The sequence below is a fragment of the Marmota flaviventris genome, chromosome 7 (assembly GCF_047511675.1).
Source record: "Marmota flaviventris isolate mMarFla1 chromosome 7, mMarFla1.hap1, whole genome shotgun sequence".
Classification (NCBI taxonomy): Eukaryota; Metazoa; Chordata; class Mammalia; order Rodentia; family Sciuridae; genus Marmota; species Marmota flaviventris.
The window spans coordinates 31,693,821-31,715,117 of record NC_092504.1 but is presented as its reverse complement, the minus strand read 5'-3'; the positions used below and the strand labels follow the sequence as shown (position 1 = coordinate 31,715,117).

Genomic DNA, 21,297 nt, shown 5'->3' with positions numbered 1-21,297 from the left:
TTTATAACTGTGCTGTCTTATGTATTTCTCCCAAGAGTTACAGAAAAATGAATATGTTTGTTGCATGCTTTCTTTGTTTTGACTTGTCTTCTCTACTTCATACTTGGCATTCATGTTAAATTAAGGTAGGGGTTGTTTGTTTGTCATCCCACCCACCCCCCTTTATCAGGAGGAAGCTATGCAGAACAGAAAAAGGAAATGTTCAAGGAATAAATAACCACATAGTCTGTTTATAATTTTTATGTATTTGGTGGAAGTGGTTCTTTTGATTATTTTGTAATCATGAAAATTATGTAAAAATCTTTATTTTCTTTCCTAGAAACTTTATACAGTATGTGATGTGGCTCTGTGTGTTATAAATAGTAAAAGTGCTTTGTGCAATGCAGATTCACCAAAGGACCCAGTCCTTCCAATGAAATTTTTTACACAACCTGAAAAGGTAATTTTTTATATACCTCATTTTTCTACCATACTAAAATGATTTAAATATAAATTACATCAACAAATATTAGATAATCTTGAGTACAGAGTTTAAAAAAAAAAAACTCTAGGTTTATTGAAGAATGGGGAAATTTTCTTTAGACCCCTGCATAATATCGTTCTCTCCTAAGTAGGAATACACATAAAGTTTTTTAGTTCTTATGTTCCTTCTGGTGTTTCTAGTAGGAAAAACGGTTTTTTCAGATTTTTTTTAAATTATTTTGACCTCATTTTATTTAAATGCTGTTAATATGTTTATAGACAATAAAATAACTGGTATAGTATATAAATATATCTACATATGAAATCAAATATTAGAGTTCATGGAATTGGTCTTGGCAGTTGATTGACCTGGATTCTCATCAGTCATTTCTGACTTGAGGACTAAGTTTTAACTCCTCTGAGGTTTAATTCCTTCATCTCTGTAATGTAGGTATAAAAATTATATATGAATAGTTAATAATTAATAGTATCTAGGTTTAGTTGAAGAGTTTATTACACAGTGAGCATTGAATAAATGGAACTCTTAAATTGATTACACGTAATACATTTTTTCTGCTACTACCAAATTGATTTTCTTTTTTTTTTTTAATGTACTTTATTTTATAGTTACAGTGAGAGATAAGGCTTTTATTCTTGTGTTTTCTGTGGCTGGAGGACCTGTGTGCACCAAATGTCAGTAAATATTCTAGATAACCCAGGCTCTTTGAAGTGTTCCCAAGTATTTTGAAATTTAAAACTTTTTTTTTAAATGTCTTACTTATTTCCTGATTTTATGTGATATTTTGAAGTTTCTTTAATTGTTCTAAGAAACAAAATATATTTACTTAAGTGACAGGTTTTTCCCTTTAATGAGGATAATATAATTTCCTTGATCCAGTGAGAGGAGTTCCTTACTGAAATATGCGTAGTACCATATAAGCTACTTTGAGAGCCCAAGAAAAGAAGATTTTATAATACAATAGAGGAGGTGAAAATTGTTTAAGACATAAACTGGAGACTCCACTAAGCCATATGAAAAATTAGGATTTTGCTTCATTTGAAATTTAGAAAATTTACCTCTCAAACTAGAAAAATGTCTAGGTCATGAATTGAGATAGATAAGCATAAATATGATTATTATTACAGGGTACAATGCCTGAAAAGTTTTGTTTGTATGATAAAAAGACACATGTACAATTTAATAGGCTTTTGTTTTTCTTTTTTTAAATAGGACTTCTGTAATGACAAGAGTTATATTTCAGAAGAGACAAGAGTGCTTCTATTAACAGGAAAGGTATTAAGTATATATATATATATGTGTGTGTGTGTATATATATATATATCTTCTGCTGCATGTCCTCTGTATTTTATAGTACCTTAGGTATCATATTATGGGTTTGTAGCATCTGATGGTCAGAATTTTTTCTGCCATGAATTACTCTTCTGAATTGCCACCATGTGTTCTGCTCCATAATGAAAAGCTTCAAATTAATTTATATACAATATAAAATGCAGATTTTACTGAGAAATAGGGTAATAAACTTACATGTATAAGATAAATAAGATAGTCAGGCATGGTGGCTCACACCTGTAGTCCCAGCAACATGGGAGGCCAAGGTCGGAGGATCATAAGTTTCAACAACTTAGTGAGATCATGCCTCAAAATAAAAAATTTTTAAAAAGGGCTGGGGGGCTAGGACTGTAGCTCAGTGGCAGAGCACTTGCCTAGCATGCGTGAGGCACTGGGTTTGATCCTCAGCACCACATGAAAGTAAAAAAATAAAATAAAGGCATTCTATTCATCTACAACTATAAAAAAAAATTTTAAAAAAAGGAGTGCTAATGAATTAGTCAATTTGAAAATATCTTTTTTTAAAAAAGGAGGGGAGGCTGGGGACATATCTCAGTTGGTAGAGTGCTTACCTAGCATGCACAAATCCCTGGGTTCAATCCCCAGCGCCACAGGAAAAAAAAAAGAAAGAAAGAAAAATTTTTTTTGTTGTTCTTCTTGTTGTTACACATTTATTTTTATTTTGTTGGTAAAAAGAAAAATTAAAAAAAAAAAAAAGTTCAGTGGTAAATTGCCCTAGGTTCAATCCCTAGTACTTAAAAAAATAATTTTGAATTCTAATGAGTTAAATAATTAATATTTCATAAAACTAATGTGATGAGTACTAAAAATGTTTATAAATTTAATTCTTTGTATCTATACATATATATATATATATATATATATATTTTTTTTTTAGTTGTAGATGAACATACAATACCTTTATTGTGCTTATTTAGTTGTTTTTTTGTTGTTGTTGTTGTTTTTTTTGGTTTTTTTAGTGGTCAATTTACCTTTATTTATTTATTTATATGCGGTGCTGAGAATCAAACCCAGTGCTTCACACATGCTAGGCAAGTGCTCTACCCACTGAGCTATGACCCCAGCCCCTATTTAGTTTTTTTTAATGTGGTTGGTGCTGGGTTCAAACCCAGTGCTTCACACATGCTAGCCAAGTGCTCTACCACTGAGCCACAACCCTAGCCCTAGAAATTTAATTCTTGTTAAATTTTTAATTGCTAAAAATATTATATATATTCAGTAGTTTGTTTACAAGACATTTTATTATGTATTTCAATGTTTTACGTACCTATTTTGATTAAGCAATAAGAGCCAGGTGTGGGGGTACATGCCAGTAGTCCTCGCTACATGGAAGACTGAGTTGTAAGGATCACTTGATCCCACTAGTTCAAAAATTGGCAATATGGAATGATCTCATCATATTAAAAAATAAAAATAAACAAAAAACCACACAGGCCTCAGCATATAGCTCAGTGGTAGAGCACTTGCCTCGTTGTGAATCCTGAGTTCCATTTTAAGCACCCTGATGGAAGCGGGGGGCATTGTAAAGCTGTAAGGAATAACAAATATTGCCTCATTTTTAAGTAGAATTACTTATAATTTTTTTTAAGACAGCCAAACATGTATTTACAGCATTATCATTTCTAATAAATTTAGGGCTTAATCTTCCAAGGTAACAACTCTTGGCTTAAGCTAAAGAATATCTTTACCTGCTTCTGAATTATATGTATCCCTTTCACTACAGTATAAAATAATTTGTGTCTGTGTGTGATTTTTCAGCCAAAGCCTACTGGAGTACTAGGTGCAGTAAACAAACCTTTATCAGCAACAGGAAGGAAACCCTATGTTAGAACCACTGGCACTGAGACCGGAAGCAATATTAATGTAAATTCAGAGCTGAATCCCTCAACCGGAAATCGATCAAGGCAATTTTTTTCTCTGTTTTTTTTTTTTTTCTCTCACACACTACTTGGTTTATCTTTTAATTTATTCCTAAAGCACTCTATCATAAAGTAGACTTCTACTTTTAGAAATGTTTTGGTACAAAATAATTCTGATGACTTGTACATGTTTTGTTGGTTAGGGGGTGGTTTGTGGTGCTGGGGATCAAACCCTAGGCCTTGTGCATTCAAAGCAAGCGACACCCCCAGCCCGTGTTTTTTTAAAGAGGAGAATCAAGAATAGACTGAACATTTTGAAATAATATAGTATTCTAAGTACATAGAAAAGTTAACAAAAAAGGCTGGGAATTCAGTATTAGAGTACTTGACTAGCATGTGCAAGGCCCTGGATTCAATCCCCAGTACCACCACAAGATTAAAAAAAATAATAAAAGAAAATAGAAAACACAAATATTGGTTATATAACTAATTTACATAGAAATGTTTATTCAGTATACATAAGAAAATTCAACACTTTGAAAACCATAAAAAATAACTATTACATAATTGGGAATACTTTTTAAAATTTTATATCTAATTAGTGTAATGTGATTAAGGTAATGTTGATATAGCATTTTCCATATAATTAATGTGTCATATTTGCTTTTTAATCACTGAATAAAGAATTTCTACCTGACCCTGCTGTTACAACTCTAAACATTGGGTTTTTTAAGCATTTTATTTGTATCCATGAAAGGTTAAGGGTAAACTCAACTAGTAATGTTTAAACCATTTTTAGCAATAAAATTCCAAAATATAAAATGAATTAATATGGAACAGCTGTGGTTTACAGAGAAGATGGGGCTTCAAACACTCCTAAGTGGCCTTTTCTCCTTACAGCCCCTCTCTTGCAGAACACTAAGAATACTGGAAATTACTGTACTATACTATGACTTATAGTTTTATTTTTGTTTTAGGGTTTCTTACCCCCCAACAGATAAGATTTAGAATAATTACATTATTTTGTTTCTTGATAATTAATCTTTGTCAGGTGGTTTTAGGCAGTGATTTCTTCCTTACATTATTAAATGGAAATCAGTCATATGATACAATAAAGCAGTACTCTGCTTTATTGTATCATATGACTGATTTCCATTACTCTATAATTATAGAAGATCTACATCTTGCAATCATTTCATCACTTGTTTAGATTTCTAAACCAGGCAAAGCTGTTTCTTATTGGAAGAGTGAAAGGGGGAGTTTTCTGTGTATGTGGTAAAATAAAGAAGCCTTGGTTCTTTTTTTTTTTTTTTTTTTTTTCTTTCCCACTAGGGAACAGAGTTCAGAGGCTACAGAAACTGGAATTAGTGAAAACGAAGAGAACCCAGTGAGAATTATTTCTGTTACACCTGTAAAAAATATTGACCCAGTAAAGAATAAGGTAAAAAATTTTTAATCTATCTTCTTTTAATTGTAGGTGGATACAATACCTTTATTTTATTTGTTCATTTTATGTGGAGCCAAGGATTGAACCCAGTGTCTCATGCGTGTTAGGCGACCACTCTACCACTAAGCCACAACCCCAGCCCCTCTATCCATCTATCTTGAGGAGCTGGGAATTGAACCTAGGACCTCACACATGGTAGGCAAGCACTCTGCCACTGAACTATACCCCTATGTCCTGTTAATATTTAACAGGTGGATTTTTCCTGTGAAGGTTCTTATTATGATTTGTGGTAGGGGTAAGAATTTCAACAGCCAAATGCTAAATGTATTGGGTCTGTACACCACATTTTATACAAGTGTGGTTTTCACTCTCTTCGATACTTACTATACTTCTGCTCTGCAGAAATGATTCTGCCTGCATCTACCCATTTCATTTTATAAGAGTTTATGTGGTCACCCATGATAGTATGCTTCTGCCTCATATTCCTACTACACCTTGAAAGAATAGAAGTGAGAGTTTTTGAGATCTTACTTTTAGAATTTCATTGATTCATGCCCACACTGTTTTGTATATATTGTACTCCTCAAAGTTAAGTTTTTATGGTTTAACATTTATAAGTACGCCTGAGTTTTTACTTAACAGCCACATTATTTTTCTTTTTTCTTTATTTCTTTTTTTTTTTAGTGAGAGAGAATTTTTTTATATTTATTTTTTAGTTTTCGGCGGACACAACATCTTTGTTTGTATGTGGTGCTGAGGATCGAACCCAGGCCACACGCATGCCAGGCAAGCGCGCTACCACTTGAGCCAACTCCCCAGCCCTGATAACCTTTTTTTAGTACAAGTGGCTTAAAGATACTATTAAGAAATTTTTTTTTTTTTTTTTTTTTTTTTTTTTTTTTTGGTACCAGGGATTGAACTCAGGGAGCACACTCAACCACTGAGCCACATCCCTAAACCCGTTTTGTATTTTATTTAGAGTCAGAGTTTCACTGAGTGCCCCACCATTGATGAGGCTGGCTTTGAACTCACAATTCCCCTGTTTCAGCCTCCTAAGCTACTAGGATTATAGGCATGTTCCACTGCACCCAGCACTATTAAGTATTTCTTTTCCAACAGAATTATATTTTTGACATACTTACCTTTTAATCAAATGTTTTAGTATTACTTTCAGGTATATAAAATACAATTATTCCAAAATAACTTTTTCTATCTAATCACTCATTATGTGAACACAAACTGAATCAATAAGGATGCATTTTAGATTAATTTATCATTATCCAAATTTTTGCTACCTGCTCTCTGAAACACAGCATATTAATGGATTCAGGTAACAACAGGGTACCATCTCTCACTGTCAAAATTCTTAGAATCCAAGAACCAATACTTTTGAATATTATCAGGTCCTCATAAAGAATTAACTAGGTTTGATATTAATAGATACAAAAATGCACAATGTCACAGTCATTGAATTACATATACTTAGAGTGCATATTAAGAAGTGGTACAAGCTGGGCGTGGTGGCACATGCCTGTAATCCCAACGCCTTGGGAGGCTGAGGCAGAAGGATCCAGAGTCTAAAGCCAGCCTCAGCAAAAGCGAGGCACTAAGCAACTCAGTGAGACCCTGTCTCTAAATAAAATGCAGAATAGGGCTGAGGATGTGGCTCAGTGGTTGAGTGCCCCTGAGTTTAATCTCCAGTACCAAAAAAAAAAAGGAGGAGGAGGAGAAGCAGGGTACAAGCCAGGAGCTGTGGCACATGTCTGTAATTGCAGATATTGAGAGGCCGAGGCAGGAAGATCACAAGTTTGAGGCCAGCCAGGAAAACTTAGACCCTGTCACAAAATAAAATTTAAAAAGGGGAAATGAATACTGGGAATGGTGGAGCTGGCATGTATGAGAACATGAGTTTGATCCCAAGTTCTACAAAAGTTAAAATTAAGGACTAAAATTTATTGCTAACCAATCTCTTGGAGATTAATGTATAAACCAGTGTGTTAGCATCTGTGTGGAAATTATTCAGCAAATAGGATGTGTATATTTAGAAATATACACATATTTACAAAGTACATTCTTTCCTGTTATTCACCCTATGAGGGAAATTGAAATACGAAGGATAAATAAGGGAAGTAATGAAAAGAAGAACCAAGACACATCCCAGGATTCAGGCAGGTGATATTGGCAATGTTATTTTTTTCAGTACCCAAGACAACTGCTTGCCTCTTCATTTGGCTTACTTGAGCCCTTTTTACATATGCATATACACTAATTATCATAAATGTGTAATTGTCATCAGTACATGATTTTAATGTTTTCTTTTAAGCATTTTCATCTGTATTGTTTTTCTCCTTTCTTTTGCCACTACAAAAAACTGTTTCAGTGATTTTTGTTTTGTTTTGTTTTTAATAGTGTCAGGATTTTGGTAAGTTGCTGAGGCTAGTTTCAAACTTGTGATTCTCTCATCTTGGCCTCCCAAATTTCTGGGATTATAGGCACATGACATCATGCCAGCTCAATGAATATTCTTTATACACTCACACAACAAATTCTCTCTGGTGCTTTTATACCATGGATCAAAGGATAACTATATTATAGATTTAAGATATTTCCATATTCATTCTGTGAAGGAATGAAACACATTTTTGTCAACAGGGGGAGAGAGTACTTCTTCCCTCTATAATCCCACCAACAATTTTAAAGTTCTTTTTACTTTCTTCACTCTTACCTATTGAAACTAATGCCCCACTATTAATTTAATTTGCATTTCTTTGACTGCCAATGTGTTTGCTGAATATTTGAATGTTCCCTTATGTAAATTGCTTGTTGATATTTTGCCCATTTTTAAATTGGACTCAACTTCTAATGCTGTAGTAGTTTTACCTTCTAGTTAACATTTTTTCTTCCATCCAATCCAATAGCCATACAGTAGCCAATGCGCTTTTATTAAAATGCAGTTTGGGTTATGTTCATCCTCTGGTTATGAATTACTTTCTTTAGCACTAGAAAAAAATTCACATTTTGGTGGGGCTGAGGTTGTCACTCAGTGGTAGAGTGCTCCCCTGGCATGCATGAGGCACTGGCTTCGATCCTCAGCACCACATAAAAATAAAATAAATGGACTGGGGCTGTGGCTCAGTGGTAGAGTGCTCGCCTAGCACACCTGAGGCACTGGGTTCAAGCCTCAGCACCACATAAAAATGAAATAAAGATATTGTGTCCACCTAAAATAAAATAAAATAAAGAATATAGTGTCCACCTAAAACTAAAAAATAAATTCATATTTTGACATGTTCTCTGAAGCATTCATGAAGCAGTCCATGGCCTGCTTCTCCTACCTTATCTGAAGCTACACTGCCATCATTCCTTATGGTCAGAGTTCCTTAAATCTACAAAGCTCTGTATCTTCAGGTATTATTATTTTCTCCATTTAAATAATTGTCTCCTGAAAAGGACTGGTTAGAAATTGATATGTCATATTTAAAATAAAAATTACTCACCTGCCACACTTGTACGTGAGGATGGGAATCACATCTGTTTTGTTCCCCAATCTATGTCCAGCAACCACCACCCATAGAAGTCAGTTAAATGAATAGTTCCTACTTCGAGTTTAATAGTAATAGTGCTTTGTTGAGCTGGGCCAGTGGCTCAGTTGTAGAGCCCTTGCCTATCATGTGCAAGGTCCTGGGTTCTATCCCTAGCAGTGCAAAAATTTAAAAAAAAAAAAAAAAAAAAAAAAGAGTGGTCATGGTGGTTGTTTTGCCTAGAAATCGTCTTTCCTTTTTCAAGATTACTTTGCATATCTGTTCTCTGATGCACTGTGTAATTTTTTACTCCCGGTGGTGCTGGGGATCGAACCCAGGGTCTCACATATGCTAGGCAAGGGCTCTACCACTGAGCTACAACCCAGCCCCTTGTAAGTTTTCTTTTAACATAAAGATTTATAATATTTTTCCCATCACTTCTTGGCAATTTGGCTAAGACGAAGTGTAATATTTTCCTCCATTCTGGAATGATTTTCTGAGGAAAATGAATATTTTAATTTTTTTTTTTTTGGATGATTAGTGTTCCCTTTAATCAATTAGAATTATATCAATCAAATTATAACTGATGGGGGCCTGGGGTTGTGGCTCAGGGGTAGAGCACTTGCCTTGCATGCGTGAGGCACTGGATTCAATCTTTAGCACCACATAAATTAATAAAATAAAGATATTGTGTCCATCTACAACTAAAAATTTTTTTTAAATACTTTAGTTTTTAAGTGGACACAATATCTTTATTTCATTTTTATGTGGTTCTGAGGATTGAACCCAGTGCCTCACGCATGCTAGGCGAGCGCTCTACCACTGAGCCACAGCCCCAGTCCAACTAAAAAATTTTTTTAAAAATTATAACTGACAGACTAGGACTGTATCTCAGTGGTGGAGCACTTGCCTATTGTGTGAGGCACCGGGTTCAATCCTTAGCACTGCATAAAAAAATAAACAAACAAAATAAAGGCATGCTGTATATCTACAACTACAAAAAAATTTTAAAAAGAAAAAATATAACTAACTGATTCCTAAATGTCATTTGTGTATGTATTGAGTCACTTGCATTCTGAAAACTGTTGTTTATCCTTTTTGTTTTGTTTTGTTTTTATTTTGTTTTTATCCAACCCAGGGCCTCATGCACTCCAGGCAAGTACATTGCCACTGAGCCATATCTTCAGCCCAAACCATTATTTATCCTAAATCCATTATATATGTTATGGTAAAATGAGATTCTATTACTTTGAACAATTTTAGATGACTTAATGCTAAACTAAAATCCCACGAAAAAAAGAAAGAAAGAAAATACATACTGAATTATGAAAATATCCTTTTGAAAAGTGATAAATTTAGAGCATGCCATCAATGACGAGGAGTGTGTATTATAGTAAAATCAAAGATTTTCTTTCTCTCTTGTGTACTGCCTATGATTTTTTTGGGAGGGGGGGTTGGGTGGGGTATTGGGGATTGAACTTAGGGGCAATTGACTACTGAGCCACATCCCCAAGCCCTATTTTATTTAGAGACAGAGTCTCACTCAGTTGCTTAGCGCCTCACTATTGCTGAGGCTGGCTTTGAACTCGGGATCCTCCTGCCTCAGCCTCCCCAGCCACTGGGATTACAGCTATGTGCCACCACACCTGGCCTGCTTATGCATTTTAGTAAATGTTTACTAAGTACATAATGTGTGACAAGCACCAAAGTATGCACCAGGCACCGTTGTCGTCGTCCTCAAAGAGCTGACTTTTCAAATGAGATGTAAACAGTTCACTAGAAGCCCTGGAATCCCAACTCCTTTCAACTTCTTTTCAACTACCAATCATTGATATTTAAGGAATTTGTGTTTACAGGATTGTTTTGTGGTCTTTTAGGAAATAAATTCTGATCAGGCTACCCAGGGCAATATCAGCAGTGACCGAGGAAAGAAAAGAACAGTAACAGCTGCTGGTGCAGAGAATATCCAACAAAAAACAGATGAGAAAGTAGATGACTCAGGGCCACCTGCCCCTTCCAAACCCAGGAGAGGACGTCGACCCAAGTCTGAATCTCAGGGCAACGCAACCAAAAATGATGATATAAATAAACCCAATAGTAAGGGGAGGAAGAGAGCTGCAGTCAGTCAAGAAAGCCCTGGGGGTCTGGAAGCAGGTAATGCCAAAGCACCCAAACTGCAAGATGTAGCCAAAAAGGCGGGACCAGCAGAGAGACAGATTGATTTACAAAGGTAATGCACACCATTCTTCCCTAACTTAGAATAAATTCTAGTGTCAGTCACCCCAAACAACTGAGTTTTTGGAAGTGAAAACTGCATTTGGTTTTCCTGCAAAAATTATAATGGCATTTATTTTCACTTCATAATCTCTGCTTCTCTTTCCTTTTTTTTTTTTTTTTTTTAAAGAGAGAAAGAATTTTAATATTTATTTTTAGTTGTAGTTGGACACAATACCTTTTATTTATTTTTATGTGGTGCTGAGGATTGAACCCAGGGCTTCGCACGTACTAGGCCAATGCTCTACCGCTGAGCCACAACCCCAGCCCATAATCTCTGCTTTTAAAGCACTAATTTGAAGAAAGATCTCCTCCCCACCTCCACCCCCCCACTTTAATTTTTACTTAACCAGGAATCAGAATCACATTCCCTGTAGAAAAGTGGGATTCCATCTAACCTGTTAATAGAACTAACATACATTTTCCTCCTGGTTTTTGTTTGTTTGTTTTTAGTATACCAAAATATATTTGTTTACCCATCCCAGAAGACAAATCTTATTTTGCTGTTCATAACTTCGTTTTGTCATAGTGTCCAATGACTTTTCTTTAATATCATTTTTGAAAGTATAGATTTAAAAATTATGATTTCAATTAAATAGGTCTTATCATTATAAGCAAATAGGACTGGTAGCAGCATTTAACAGTAGAAAGCAAAAGTTTTTCCATTGGTGTTTTTGCTAACAACTGTAGAAATGAAATCATTTGGTTTGGTTTTATCCTGTCTACATCTTTTCTAACTCTGTATTCTTCTACTCCTGTCCCCAAGGTAAAAAGGAGACTCTTTTGTAAGGGAAAAAATGAAGGCCAAACAGAAGCAGGCTCCAGCTTCTGCAAAAACTTGGATTCAGACTGTCCCTGCACAGAAAACGAAGTTCACTTCAGAACACACACTTTCTGCCTTGAAAACCGAAAGAAACTCTGACTTCCTTTTCACATGACCACAGTCCTATGATGGAAATGTACAGAAGAAACTCGAGAGAGGCTAAAAGCAACTCTATTCTCCCTCCCCCCAGACTTTTCCTGTGAAAAGTCAATAATTAAGCAAATTGCTTAACATTTGGTTCCAGTTCCTGCATATCTGGAGTTTAAACACATAATACACCATTAATTCCCATGCTGCAGTTTTTATTTTAAAGAAAGTAACAAGATGTCCTTACACTGACACTGAAAATTCATCCATTCTAGAGCCATGAATCCCCATGTTACACAAGAAACAGAAGTCTACTGAAATTTTTTTTTTTTTTTTTTTTTTTTTTAAGAAGAAAAGAGATCAAATATTTCTTTGTTTTTCCTTTTGGAAACTTTTATGTATAATTCTTTCTGCCTGTCTACTTTTCTGCAAAAATGAGATGTACAGATTTCAGTTCCCTGCTATGAAAAGTGATGTGGTGGCAATTTTATAAATGTTGCTTTCTGATTTTTATCAGAGTGAGAAAATAATTAAAATAATTATTGATTTGCAAGTAGTAAACTTCATATTTTGATTTCCCCTTCATTTTAGTTTAATATAATTTGCAATAAATGTACATATTGTTTGTTTCATAAAGCATATCACTTTAAAATGGTCTTTACTCCTATGATTATGTTGGAATATTTGGAATTTTAAAGGAGTAAAGACTATCCAGCATTTGGTTTTATAATGTTTGTCACCAGATTTTTATTATTAATGTAAAAAAAAAGTCAATTTTTTAAAATAGTTGGACTTTGGCAGCTTTGTAAGGAAAATTGGAGGTGTTAGGATTACTATCAGTTTTCAGCATTGTGCTATTGGGAAATAAGTGTTTTTGTCTGCTGTTCTGGGCTCAGTTTTTATCTTTATTTTAGGGATAAATGTTGCATCAATATATTATGTTTCTTGGCATTGTTCAGCATAGGGAATGTGTGCACTTTTTGTGTACACATAATCATATTTAAGTTTTTTTGCATAAAATAAATGCTTCTAGATGTCATATGGCAGTCTTTTTTAATCTTTTTATATTATGCTTTATTGTGAATTTTTTATGCAAAAGGGCTAAAGTCATAAACCAAGAACGTGATTAGAGTCAACTCTCCATTATCTATAAAATAGTGACTGGGCTTAGTTTGTGGTAATCATAAACTTACAAATAAAATAATGAAGGCACACTGATTTAGGAGGACTTTGAAATTTGTCCTTTCTGTGCTCGTATTTATATTCTGCCCCCTCTGTACACTTAGACTCATCCCCAAAGCCCTAGAAAAATGTGCTTTTTCCTTACACATACCTAGTGTGGGCTGGCAGAAATAAGCAACATTTGCATTATATCTGGTCTTAAACTATAGTCTACATAAAATGTAAAACAAACAATAATACTGTCAAAAGAAAATATTAAGAATGAAATCTGCTGGTAGTAAATGTCACTAATGTTCTCATAGATAATGAAGAGTTGGCTATCACTGAGTGAAAGATGGATAGTTCTTTTCAGTATGCATCAACATACACACATTTAGGTATTAGAAGATGGTTAGGGAACAATGGATTCCAATGATACAAAGTGCATCAAAGTCTCCTAAAAGTGCAGAAAAGTCCTATTCTTTCTTCCTTTTGTCTCTTCATAACCCTTTAGAAAGTATAAAATATTGCCTCCAACATGCTGAAAAAGAATATCTATGCATAAGTATCAGTAAAGTCCCTCAAGCAATCAGCGGGTGTGTTTGAAGTTCTCTTAGTATCAGACAACTTAATTCTTTTTGGTTTTGTTTTGAGGTGCTGAAGATCCAAGCAAGAGACTCACACATTTTAGGCAAGTGCTCTAACACTGAGCTACATCCCCAGCCCTGACACCTTGATTCTTAGGAGCTCCAGTTTGGCAGATGTGGTAGCACATACCTCTGATCTCAGCAACTGAGGAGACTGAGGCCTGAGGATTACATGTTCAAAGCCAGCCTCAGCAATTCAGCAAGACCCTATCTCGAAATGAAAAAGAAAAAGGGCTGGGAGATGTGGCTAAGTGGTTAAGCACTTCTGGGTTCAATCCCTAGGAAAGAGCTCCAATTTGTCACCAACAGGAAGTACATTGATGGTAATCTAGTAAACTGGATGCAGTGCAATTAGTCAAACGCAGTTAAAGAAGGTTCCTAAGTGTCATATTACACAAAATGTAGCCCAGCCATTTGCATCTATTTATGGCTCTTTAGGCTTCTACAAGAGAACAATTAACTATAGGTGCAGTTGTTCATAGGTATGTAAATTGGCCACCCAGGGTTTTGTTAAATGACACAAGTGTCTGGCACTAAGGGAAAGGAGAGTTAAAAAGCTAGGGACTTTAAGGGAATTTGTCAGTTTTCCTTTGAAAAGGAAAATGTAAAATCTCTTAGGAATTTGGTATTCACATCTCAGAGAAATACAACACAAAAGTGCAGACTTATATTTGAAAATTGATGTTAACCCTTTGTGTCTAGTTTGAAGCTTCTTGTATTTGTCTAAAACTACAAGCCAGAATTTTGTATCTCCTTTGATAAAAAGTGTATAATATAAAGTAGTTTTGCATATTATTGTGCTGCACATGGGCTGAATTTTTAGAATTTTTTAAAGACTTGAAGCAGAATCTTGTAATTTGTGTAAATGACAAGTGTAAAATCTTACCATAAAATGCTAAAAATATGCACTATTTCAAATAAAACAAAGAAATGCAGCATTATATAGTAGTGTGGAGCCCTGAATATTCATGTCCACCCAGGTATGCCAAAAGTTGATGAAATGTCTTTGCATTATTTTCCATTTAGGTTCTAGAGTCTGCATAATCTGATAAATCAGATGCCACCTTCATACTTTCTGGCTAGGTACTCCCATCTGGTTTCCAGGAACTGAAGAAGAACATAATGGATGATAAATTGACATTTGGAGAAATTAGAACTTGTTCTTTAACCCACGAAAAGTAACTTTCAGTCATACTATCCTATTGCATATCTAGTTAGCACAAATCTTGGATGTGTATATATTGGTTTAATAGCTAGTTCATGGACAGAACAGATTGCATACAATTATCTGGAATGATAGGTTTACAAAATGAGTTAAGAGGAGCCATCATCCCTAGTTTTGTATTTTACCTTTAATGGGTTTATCTTTCACACCCTAATGCTTGGCCCCTTTATGATCCCCCAACCATGAATTCAGCCAACTGCTGGTGGAATATATTGGCGGGGGGTGGGGGGGGTGGGGGGGCTGCACCCACACTGAACATATACAAACTTTTTCCTTATTCCTAAAACAATACAACATAACAACTTTTCACATAGCATTTACATTGTATTACACATTATGCGGATATGAAGTATAGGGAGGATGGGTGTGGGTCACACACAACTGCTACTTCATTCTATAGAAGAGACTTGAACTTGAACATCTGCAGATTTGGGTGTTCCTGGGAGATCCAGAATATATTAGCCCCCCAAAGATACCCAGGGATGATCACATTGTCAAGATTCCTTTGTTGGGCTGGGATTGTGGCTCAGAGGTAGAGCGCCTAGCATGCCTAGCACCAGTGGGACCTCGATTCTCAGTACCACATAAAAATAAAGGCATTGTGTTGTGTCCATCTACACTAAAAAATATATATGTATTAAAGATTCCTCTGTTTTCACTTTTCCCACCTCTGTTTGTTTGTTTGTTTTTTTGGTACTGAGGATTGAGCCCAGAGGCTCTTTACCACTGAGCTACATCCTTAATCCTCTTTATTTTTTATTTTGAGACAGGGTCTCACTAAGTTGCTGATGGTCTTGCTAAACTGCTGAGGCCAGCCTCGAATTTGTAATCCTCCTGCCTCAACTTTCTGAGTTGCTGGGATTGCAGGCGTGCATCATTGTGCCCAGCTTGTCTTCACTATTCTCATAGACTGTCAGATAAACCATTCTACAAGCAGCCTGGCATTTCAGAAAGCAGAGTTTGCAGGCCACCTAGGTGGTAATAGTGGCATCGTTGCTTAGAAGTTTTATAAGCCAGAAACAGTCAAATAATGAGAATGCGTGCAGAATCAAACACCTTTCCTGCCTGTAAACCATATCTCCAAACTTTCATTACCACAAGACTAATAACCTTCACTCACTTTATTTTGTCTTATTGCAAAATCTAACAGGAACATGTACAAGATCTCATTTCTAAGATATTTGGGCCAGGCTGATAATCATGAATTCAGTTTTGGGGTATTTCTCAGATCATATTCCCTTATCAATACTTCTGGCTTAACTTAAGGAAGGTACCTTTCCCCACATCAATCTCTAGCTACTCTTGTTCTCTACCAAAGACTGTGTCATTCCAAATCTTTTTCATATAAACAGCATTATATCCATAAGGCCAATATCTGTGGAATCCAGTAATACAAAGAGGTAATAAAATGGCCATTTTATTTATTTCAGGTGTTTCTGTAATCTGAACAGACTAGGCACAATGCAGGGAAGACTTTAAAAACTAGTGCCTTGAAGGACTAGCATTACACTACAAATACCAGGACACTGGTAGCCAAGACGCTCAAGGCCATACATCCCATACTTTATGTGTGGACTTCAAAGCCCTGATCAATGCTATAGAAATAGAAGAATCCTCACTTTTTCTATATAGAGAAATACAATTCTGATTACTGTTATAAACTAGAAAGTTATAAACTAGAAATGATAAGGCTGAGCAATCTGCCTGCCTGGGAATGAGGAGCCAGGCCTGATGCAGGAGGCAACTCTCCAGGCTGAGGTCCTGGAGGAGGAGATCACAGGATGGGGAAGAACAAAAAGACAAGCACATGTACAAACTGGTCATCCATGCGTTGAGCACTGCCCTGTTGGACCCCTGGCCCTAGCCCCCAAACTTATCCCCCACCTGACATCCCTTCCCTATGCACAAATTCAGGTGTGTCAATAACTCTGGCTTTCAACAAAACTACAATGTTAGGTGGGGACCCAGCAGCATCTCCAGGTATCACCCATTTTAGTCTGTTCTGAAGCATTTTTGCAGTATTGAGGATCTCACCAAGTTGCCGAGGCTGGCCTTAAACTTGGGGCCCTCCTGCCTCAGTCCCCTGAATAGCTGGGATTACAGGTGTGCCTCGTTTATCTTGGGCCTTTTTTATTTTTATTTTTTTAAGAGAGAGAGAATTTTTTTAATATTTAATTTTTTTTAGTTATTGGCAGACACAACATCTTTATTTGTATGTGGTACTGAGGATCGAACCTGGGCCACACACATGCCAGGCAAGCACGCTACCGCTTGAGCCACATCCCCAGCCCTTGGGCCTTTTTTTAAAAATAATGTTGTTGTATTTTTTAGACCTTTATTTTATTTATTTATATTTATGTGGTGCTGAGGATCAAACCCAGTGCCTCATGCATGCAAGTTAAGTGTTCTACCACTGTGCTACAGCCCCAGCCCTTATCTTGAGACTTTTTGAAAACCTATGTCTGTCTCCCAAGGAAAGTCCTAAAACCCTACTTTCTCAGAAGGGATTGGTAACTGCCATTTGGTTACACGTGGCCTGTGATGAAATGTACCCTTTAAGAAAACAGTCAGGGGCTGGGGATGTGGCTCAAGCGGTAGCATGCTCGCCTGGCATGTGTGCGGCCCGGGTTCTATCCTCAGCACCACATACAAACAAAGATGTTGTGTCTGCTGAAAACTAAATAAATAAATATTAAAAAAAAAAAGAAAACAGCTTCAGGGATAAGAAGAGCCGGTCCTTTGCAATTTACCCTTGGTCTAAGAGCTGAGAGGCAAGACTGGAACCCTAAAACTACTCATGACCATTTTATGGAGGCTCTTTTTAATGTAACATTTAGAATATGCCCAGGGGCTGGGATCTCTGCATTATATTGCCCATTTATCCAGTGAGCCTGCCCATAGAAGATTATAATTATGAGCAGCATAGTTTGTCTTTTTTAGAAGTCATGGCTCATAAGGATATATGAGACAGATTCCCTTTTTCCTCTCTTCACACAAACACAACTAAGAAGTTTATTGATCACAAGGCATCTACCACACCATGGTAGTCAATCGTGCACCAGCTCCCAAAACTGAGTGGAAAACTTTCAAAAACTTTTTTATAAACTCAAGCCACGTGTGGTGGAAGATACCTATAATCCCAGCAATTGGATGGCTCAGAAAGGAAGATTCTTAGTTCAAGTCCAACCTGGGCAGTTTAGCAAGACTGTAAGCAACTTAGCAATATCCATCTCAAAAAAATAAAAAGGGCCGGTCTGGTGGCCCACGCCTGTAACCCCAGCAGCTCAGGAGGCTAAGGCAGCAGAATGGTGAGTTCAAAGCCAATCTCAGGAACTTAGTGAGACCCTGTCTCTAAATTAAATATTTGAACAGGGCTGGGGATGTTGCCTAGTGATTAGGCATCCTTGGATTCAATCCCCAATACCAATAAAATAAAATAAAAAGGACTGGAGATAATGTAACTAACTCAGTGATACAGTCCCCCTGGACTTAATCCCCAGTACCGTAATGGGGGGGGGGATTATAAACTCGAATATCACATTATTTCCAGTCTCCTAATCCAACCCTTTCATCATAGTGGCAGGGAAGTGTTTGTTGCCCAAGGACCTGGCCTTCATTGATATATGATTTCTATCTTACTAATAATTCATCGTTGTTTTTTACAGGGATAGAGGTATTCAAATTTTACAGTTACTATGGAAAGATGAGGAAATTACAAATATTCCACAACAGGTGAAAATAAGAGGAAATTTACTGTGCAAACATGGCCTTCACTGCTGTTTGGCTATGGGAAGGATTCTGAAAGGAGGATCAGATTAGAAAAGTTTCTGCCTGAGGTCATTTGCATTTTAATATCTCTGCTTATGATTAAATTTCTCCAACAATGGTACCTGAGCAGAGAGGCCCAGAAAGGGCTGGCATCACAACTAAACTCCTTTGGAAAGCTGAGTTGTGAAAGCACACATTGCTCAAATGCAAGAGAACCGTTTGCTCTGTGAATTGAAGTAGGAACCTCATACGGCAGGTTGAATGCCTGTGCCCACCAAGTGGCAGCAGCCAGGTGCCCACAGGATCCAGAAGGCTACTACTGGCTGTGGTGGAGAAGGGCACATAGGAGACCTCACCCCTGTTCTGTGAACTCAGAAGGGAAATCAAGGGAAGCCCAACTGGGGAGCTCTAGATAAGCGCCCCACAAGAGAGGATGCAAACCTGGCACCAAGTCTTCCTCAGTGTTGAAACTGGTTGTGAAAAGCCAAAATATGTTTCTCTTTGGGATTTTCTTTTCCTGCAATACTGGTACCCAGGGACGTACTACCACTGATCTACACCCCAAGCCCTTTCCATTTTGAGACAGGGTATCCCTACGTTGCCCAGAGTGAGCTCAAACTTGGAATCCTGCCTCAGCCTCCGTCACCGGGATTAGACATGAGCCTCCACTCCTAGGAATTTAAATTTAGTGCCTGGCATGGCAACAGACCCCTGTAGTTAGTCCCAGCAATTTGGGAGCTGAAATGAAGGGTAATTTAAACCCAAGAGTATGAAGCCTGCCTGAGCAACATAACATAGTGAGACAACCTCCCAAGAAAAGGAGAAAAAGCAAATCTCCCAATTGTGATTTGTAATTAGTTGGGTTTCTTGGTTTTGTTTGTAGTTTTAGGATCAACCTAGGACTTCACCCATGAAAGCGAGTAGTCTACCACTAAGCCACACCCAAGCCCTTTTTAAATTTTATGACAGTGTCTTAGAAGTTGCCCAGGCTACCCTTGAACTTGGGATCCTCCTGCCTCAGCCTCCTGAGTCACTAGGATTCCAGGCACACTCCATTGGCCCACCTCAGTTCCCTCTGTAACAACCAAACTGCTCCTAGTTTTAGCTCCGCACCCTCTACCTTTTACAGAAGCTGTAAATCCTGCCATTTGATCAATCCTGCTTAGAGATTAGAAGAGAACAAACTAACAAAGAGCTGCAACTATTGCCCACAGAAAGTAACTAGCTCCAACCTGCTCCATCTTTCTGATACCTTTAATGACACTGATGCTACTCCTCCTTAATCCCATTTCCTCTGCTCCTCTTATTTATTTCTCCAACACAGATCTAATTCAATTCACTTGACATTGAGTGCCTATTATATGCCATGAAAGTAATAACACTGTTTATTAAATTTACAATAAGCTGAGGTAGAGAACTAACAAAAACCAAAGGTAGAATATACAGAAGTACCAGAACACCTCAGTCCTGTGGGAGATTTGGGAAAGTTCGCGGACGCAGTAGCATCTGGAAGTGGATTTGAAGGATAAGATTTCAGTGTATAAGGGCTGGGGCTGTAGCTCAGTGGTCAAGCACTTGCCTAGCATGCCCAAGGTCCTGTGTTCCAGGTCACCACCACAAAAACAAACAAAAAAACACAAAAAGAGGGGGCTGGGAATGTGGCTCAGCTGTAGAGCACTCGCCTAGCACAGGGAGGCCCCTGGGTTAGGCACTGGGTTTGATCCTCAGCACCACATAAAAACAAATAAGTAAAATAAAAAATAAAGGTATTGTATACAACAACAACTAAAAAAAAACAACACACAAAAAGAAACAAGATTTCAACTTATAAAATGAAAGATAATCATATTCCAAAAGGAGAAACAATTTTAAATGCATAGAGGCAGGACACACAATGCATAGAGAAGCACTGCAATACAGAGAAAATGGAAGAGCCTTTGGTATAAACTTTTCTAAAAGGAATGAACAGTGGGCTGGGGCTGGGGCTGGGGCTCAGTGGTAAAGCGCTTGCCTTGCTCATGTGAGGCCCTGAGTTCGATCCCCAGCCCACATAAAAATAAATAAGTAAATAAAATAAAGATATTGTGTCCATCTACAATAAAAAAAATAGCAGTTAAATAAACAAAAGCTTGTGATGAAAGTCTTTAGCCAATGTTTTCCTGTCCTTGTATGTACTTGAGAAATGAGCTTTCTTAACTGTTTCTTCAGATAGTTGCCATATGAATAAATAAATGTGTACAAATTTGTAAATTAAGAAATAGTATTCAAAAATATACACACACACAGACTACATCTACAATCTGCTTTGAGCAATGAAAATTTAGCATTTTCAAAGCCAGCCTTAGCAATTTAGTGAGGCACTAAGCAACTAGCCAGACCCTATCTCTAAATAAAATACAAAATAGGGCTGGAGATGTGGCTCAGTGGTTGAGTGCCCCTGAGTTCAATCCCCAGTACAAAAAAAAAAAAAACCCTAACCCCTTCATCTTCCAATACAGATTTATTGTTACATTTGGTTAAATCTATTATCAGTATTTGCTGCCTTGCAATGGTTGTTTGTGAAGATACTGTTCTGGTTTTTTGTTGGTTGGATTGTGTTTTATTTCCAGTGCCAGTCCTCACACATGCTAGGCAACCTCTCTACCAGTGGG

General features: G+C 36.8%; 1 protein-coding gene across 3 annotated transcripts in view; it reads left to right on the top strand.

Annotated features, from left to right (window-relative positions):
• Positions 1–14,594, top strand: part of Pds5a (PDS5 cohesin associated factor A) — a 143,223-nt gene extending 128,629 nt beyond the window's left edge. For all 3 annotated transcript variants that reach the window (XM_027938542.2, XM_071614226.1, XM_071614225.1), the window contains exons 28-33: positions 320–439; positions 1,694–1,756; positions 3,593–3,738; positions 5,026–5,134; positions 10,539–10,891; positions 11,702–14,594. In XM_027938542.2, the coding sequence (XP_027794343.1) occupies positions 320–439; positions 1,694–1,756; positions 3,593–3,738; positions 5,026–5,134; positions 10,539–10,891; positions 11,702–11,705 (795 nt within the window). In that variant the 3' untranslated portion in view covers positions 11,706–14,594. The remainder of the gene's footprint in view (positions 1–319; positions 440–1,693; positions 1,757–3,592; positions 3,739–5,025; positions 5,135–10,538; positions 10,892–11,701) is intronic.
• The last annotated feature ends 6,703 nt before the right edge of the window (positions 14,595–21,297 follow it).